Source organism: Colobus angolensis, unplaced genomic scaffold (genome assembly GCF_000951035.1).
Source record: "Colobus angolensis palliatus isolate OR3802 unplaced genomic scaffold, Cang.pa_1.0 Scaffold35, whole genome shotgun sequence".
NCBI lineage: Eukaryota > Metazoa > Chordata > Mammalia > Primates > Cercopithecidae > Colobus > Colobus angolensis.
The window spans coordinates 5,739,480-5,745,479 of NW_012116821.1; the positions used below are offsets into that span (position 1 = coordinate 5,739,480).

Below are 6,000 nucleotides of genomic sequence, written 5' to 3' on the forward strand. Positions count from 1 at the left end.
CTTATCTCTTACATACTGTTCTTACTCTATAGATGATTTTTCCTTTTACACATTTTTTTTTATATTTGCCTTAGTACTATGAAGATGAAGGTTTCATTTAATGTAATAAAAATACATTGAATTGAAATGCATTTTTTGTCTTCTCTTGAGGACAATCATATATGACAATTGCTCTATTCTAAATGTTACCTGAAGTTTATAAAACCCACGTTGCTGCCACACCCCAGCTAACCTTGCCTTACTTTGTCTTGTAGGTAGAACTCCTGATGCCCCTAGCTTCTACCTCTGAAAACCCTTTGCTTTAAAATAATGGTTTCTTAATCACAGCTTTGTTGTTTATAATGGGAAAAATAATAGCATGTCAGTATACATTATGAATACTGTTGATTTCAGTACGCCAAATTGATTATTCTTGTTGGCACATCTCAGTTATTAACTAACACCCCAGAATTGGAATAAAGAGAAATGGGTCCGCTGAAATTTCCCCTCTTCCTTTCTTTCCAGTGTAGCTTATCTCCCACAGAAATCCAGCCAAACTTCATGCCTGCTAGAATGTGTGGTTACAGTGGTGGCAGGCTGTCATTTCAGATAACCAAAATGTGTTAACAACTTAAGTTAGCTGTCAGCTATGTGGGTCTGAACCAGGAGCCTAATGATGAAAACGGCTTATATCTCTATCCTACTGTGATTAGCATCTTGAGTTATCCTCTTCCTCTATTAGTAATTCCCTTTTCCTGTTTCCTTCTCCTAGCACTCCAGTTCTCGCCTGAATTACCAAAGCAACGTTCAGGGATCCTCTCAGTCCCAGAGCACACTTGGCTACTCTTCCTCGTCTCAGCAGAGCTCACAGTACCACCCATCTCACCAGGCCCACCGGTACTGACAAGCTCCCCTTGGGCCAGGCCAGCCCAGCCCAGAGCACAGACTCCAGCAATATGTCTGCATTGAAAAGAACCAAAAAGATGCAAACTATGATGCCATTTAAAACTCACACACGTGGGAGGAAAACCTTATATACTGAGCATTTTGCAGGACTGATATCTCTTCTTTATTGACTTAAAGAAGATTCTTGTGAAGTTTCCCCAGCACCCCTTCCCTGCATGTGTTCCATTGTGACTTCTCTGATAAAGCGTCTGATCTAATCCCAGCACTTCTGTAACCTTCAGCATTTTTTTGAAGGATTTCCTGGTGCACCTTTCTCATGCTGTAGCAATCACTATGGTTTATCTTTTCAAAGCTCTTTTAATAGGATTTTAATGTTTTAGAAACAGGATTCCAGTGGTGTATAGTTTTATACTTCATGAACTGATTTAGCAACACAGGTAAAAATGCACCTTTTAAAGCACTACGTTTTCACAGACAATAACTGTTCTGCTCATGGAAGTCTTAAACAGAAACCGTTACTGTCCCAAAGTACTTTACTATTACGTTCTTATTTATCTAGTTTCAGGGAAGGTCTAATAAAAAGACAAGTGGTGGGACAGAGGAAACCTACAACCAGAAACTGCCTAGATCTTTGCAGTTACTATGCTTTATGCTGTGAAGAACTGAAGTATGTGGTAATTTTTATATAATCATTCATATGGAACTTAGTTCCCAGCATCATCTTATTCTGAATAGCATTCAGTAATTGAGAATTATAATTTTAACCTTCATGTAGCTAAGTCTACCTTAAAAGGGGTTTCAAGAGCTTTGATGAAATACAGTCTCGATGGCCCACACCAAAACGCTGAAGAGAGTATCAACTGCACTAGGATTGCTGTAAGGAGTAATTTTGATCAAAAGACGTGTTACTTCCCTTTGAAGGAAAAGTTTTTAGTGTGTATTGTACATAAAGTCGGCTTCTCTAAAGAACCATTGGTTTCTTCACATCTGGGTCTGCGTGAGCAACTTCCTTACATAATCAAGGGTACTCAAGTAGCAGCCTGCAAATTAATCTGCTTTTAAAATAAAGAGCAGTGTTCTCCATTCGTATTTGCATTAGACATAGAGTGACTATTTTTAAAGCATGTTAAAAATTTAGGTTTTATTCATGTTTAAAGTATGTATTATGTATGTGTAATTTTGCTGTTGTTACTGAAACTTAATTCTATCAAGAATCTTTTCATTGCACTGAATGATTTCTTTTGCCCCTAGGAGAAAACTTAATAATTGTGCCTAAAAACTATGGGCAGATAGTGTAAGACTCTCTACTAGACAACGTGAATTATTTGCATTTCCATGTTCTATGAATTAGTGGCTGAGTTCTTTCTTAGCTGCTTTAAGGAGCCCCTCACTCCCCAGAGTCAAAAGGAAATGTAAAGACTTAGAGCTCCCATTGTAATGTAAGGGGCAAGAAATTTGTGTTCTTCTGAATGCTACTAGCAGCACCAGCCTTGTTTTAAATGTTTTCTTGAGCTAGAAGAAATAGCTGATTATTGTATATGCAAATTATATGCATTTTTAAAAACTATTCTTTGTGAACTTATCTACCTGGTTATGATACTCTGGGTCCATACACAAGTAAAATAAGATTAGACAGAAGCCAGTATACATTTTGCACTATTGATGTGATACTGTAGCCAGCCAGGACCTTACTGATCTCAGCATAATCATGCTCACTAATAATAATGAAGTCTGCATAGTGACACTCATCAAGACTGAAGATGAAGCAGGTTACATGCTCCATTGGAAGGAGTTTCTGACAGTCTCCTGCTGTTTTACCCCTTCCATTTTTTAAAATAAGAAATTAGCAGCCCTCTGCATAATGTAGCTGCCTATATGCAGTTTTATCATGTGCCCTAAAACCTCACTGTCCAGAGCTGTTGGTCATCAGATGCTCACTGCACCCTCACTGTGTGCCCGGTGCCCTGCTGGGTGGAGAACACAGAGGACAAGGCATACTTCTGTCCTTAAGGATCTGTTCTGTGACAGTAAGCCCTCCTGGGATGTCTGTGCCATGTGATTGACTTATAAGTGAAACTGTATTATAATATGAAGGTCTTTTTGTTTACTTCTAAACCCACTTGGGTAGTTACTATCCCCAAATCTGTTCTGTAAATAATATTATGGAAGGGTTTCTATGTCAGTCTACCTTAGAGAAAGCCAGTGATTAAATATCACAAAAGGCATCGATGTGTCTTTGAAATGTTCACATCAGCCTGTTAACAACAATTGAGTGGTCCTTGTAGGCAGAACATACTCTCCTAAGTGGTTGTAGGAAATTGCAAGGAAAATAGAAGCTCTGTTCCTGCTCTCAAGGGAGATTACCTTTAATAAAAGAAGACAAACCCAAATAGATATGTTAACCAAAATACTATGCCCCTTAATACTTTATAAGCAGCATTGTTACAGTTCTTATGCTTATACATTCGCAGAACTACCCTGCTTTCCTTGTGTATAATGACTTTTACTGGCAGAACTGAAATATAAACTGTAAGGGGATTTCATCAGTTGCTCCCAGTATACAATATCCTCATTCCACACATGACTGGGTTCCTATCCCTGCACTGGTACTGGCTCTTTTCTCCTCTTTCCTTGCCTCAGGGTTAGTGCTACCGACTGATTCCCTTTACCCTTAGGAATAATTTTGGATCATTTTCTTTCTCTTTAAAGGGGAACAAAGCCTTTTTTTTTTTAAACGGAGTGTCAGTTTGTCACCCAGGCTGGAGTGCAGTGGTGCAATCTTGGCTCACTCCAACCTCTGCCTTCCAGGTTCAAGTGATTCTCCTGCCTTAGTCTCCCTAGTAGCTGGGACTACAGGCATCCACCAACACGTCTGACTAATTTTTGTATTTTTAGTAGAGACGGGGTTTCACCCTCTTGGTCAGGCTCATCTTGAACTCCTGACCTCAGGTGATCCCCTGCCTCGGCCTCCCAAAGTGCTGGGATTACAGGCGTGAGCCACTGCACCCAGCCGGGAACAAAGCCTTTTTAACACACGTAAGGGCCCTCAAACCGTGGGACCTCTAAGAAGACCTGTGAAGCTTTTTGAGGGCAAACTTTACCTTTGTGGTCCCCAAATGACTGCATTTCTCTTTGAAATTTATTAGATACTATTATGTCCCCCAAGGTACAGGAGGGGCATCCCTCAGCCTATGGGAACACCCAAAATAGGAGGGGTTATTGATGGGAAGGAATGAATCCAAGTGAAGGCTTTCTGCTCTCCATGTTACAAACCAGTTTCAGAGTTAGCTTTCTGGGGAGGTGTGTGTTTGTGAAAGGAATTCAAGTGTTGCAAGACAGAGGAGCTGAAGATAAGGTAGCTTTGGCAGCAGGGCTGATACTATGAGGCTGAAACAATCCTTGTGATGAAGTAGATCATGCAGTGACATACAAAGACCAAGGATTTATGTATATTTTTGTATCTGTGTGGTTTTGAAACTTTACTACTTAGAATTTTGGCCTTCTGCACTACTCTTTTGCTCTTACGAACATAATGGACTCTTAAGAATGGAAAGGGATGACATTTACCTATGTGTGCTGCCTCATTCCTGGGAAAGCAACTGCCACTTGTTCTCTATGCCTCTAAAATGATGCTGTTTTCTCTGCTAAAGGTAAAAGAAAGGAAAAAAATAGTTGGAGAATAAGACATGCAACTTGATGTGCTTTTGAGTAAATTTATGCAGCAGAAACTATACAATGAAGGAATAATTAGATGGAAATTACAAATCCAAAACTCTGTGGTGATGTCTTCCTAGAGAGTAGAGAAAGGCAGTGAAATGGCAGTTAGACCAACAGAGGCTTGAAGGATTCAAGTACAAGTAACATTTTATATAAAACATAGCAGTTTAGGTCCCCATAATCCTCAAGAATAGTCACAAATATCTTATAACAAAGTTCATTGTTTTAGGATTTTTTAAAAATGTGTTGTACCTAAGGCCATACTTACTCTTCTATGCTATCACTGCAAAGGGGTGATATGTATGTATTATATGAAAAAAAAAAAAACCCTTAATGCACTGTTATCTCCTAAATATTTAGTAAATTAATACTATTTAATTTTTTTAAAGATTTGTCTGTGTAGACACTAAAAGTATTACACAAAATCTGGACTGAAGGTGTCCTTTTTAACAACAATTTAAAGTACTTTTTATATATGTTATGTAGTGTATCCTTTCTAAACTGCCTAGTTTGTATATTCCTATAATTCCTATTTGTGAAGTGTACCTGTTCTTGTCTCTTTTTTCAGTCATTTTCTGCACGCATCCCCCTTTATATGATTATAGAGATGACTGTAGCTTTTCGTGCTCCACTGCGAGGTTTGTGCTTAGAGCCGCTGCACCCCAGCAAGGCCTGCTCCATGGAGTGCAAGACGAGCTACTGCTTTGGAGCGAGGGTTTCCTGCTTTTGAGTTGACCTGACTTCCTTTTTGAAATGACTGTTAAAACTAAAATAAATTACATTGCATTTATTTTATATTCTTGGTTGAAATAAAATTTAATTGACTTTGCTTCCGTGTGGATTTTTTAAATGTAAAAAACTCTTATAATAAGGTTTAGTGGCTGGGTGCAGTGGCTTATGCCTGTAATCCCAGCACTTTGGGAGGCTGAGGTGGAAGGGTTGCCTCAGGCCAGGAGTTTGAGACCTGACTGGGCAACATAGTGAGACCCCATCTAGTGTTAAAATGTTATCTGTGTGCCTAGAAGCTTTTATAATTACACTTGTCCTGCAGAGATATGAAGTCCTTCTTTGAGTTCCAATATGTTATTTTGTTCAGGATGCTATGATGTCATAATACTGCAAAGCAAGCAAGGCTTACAGATACCTCATAAGTAAAATTGCAGGTTTTTTACATCTTCAGGAGAAACATCTTTTTTAAAAAAAAGTAAATTAGAATTATTTTTAGAAAAAGACTAATAAGAATTTGTGGATGGGGTTGGATTGGGAGTTTTTTGTTTTATAAGAGCATTCGGTGGTACCTGGCTGCTCCTTCTATCATTCGTTTGATGAGTCTTCTATGGTTGTTACTCCACTATCCAAAGGCATCACAGAGTGAATTGAATAATGTTTAAGTGGCAT

The 6,000-nt window shown here is 38.7% G+C and overlaps 1 protein-coding gene across 5 annotated transcripts in view; it reads left to right on the top strand.

Annotated features, from left to right (window-relative positions):
* Positions 1 to 5,431, top strand: part of CDK19 (cyclin-dependent kinase 19) — a 225,971-nt gene extending 220,540 nt beyond the window's left edge. For all 5 annotated transcript variants that reach the window (XM_011952789.1, XM_011952788.1, XM_011952786.1 and 2 more), the window contains one exon: positions 752 to 5,431. In XM_011952789.1, the coding sequence (XP_011808179.1) occupies positions 752 to 883 (132 nt within the window). In that variant the 3' untranslated portion in view covers positions 884 to 5,431. The remainder of the gene's footprint in view (positions 1 to 751) is intronic.
* Positions 5,432 to 6,000: the final 569 nt, after the last annotated feature.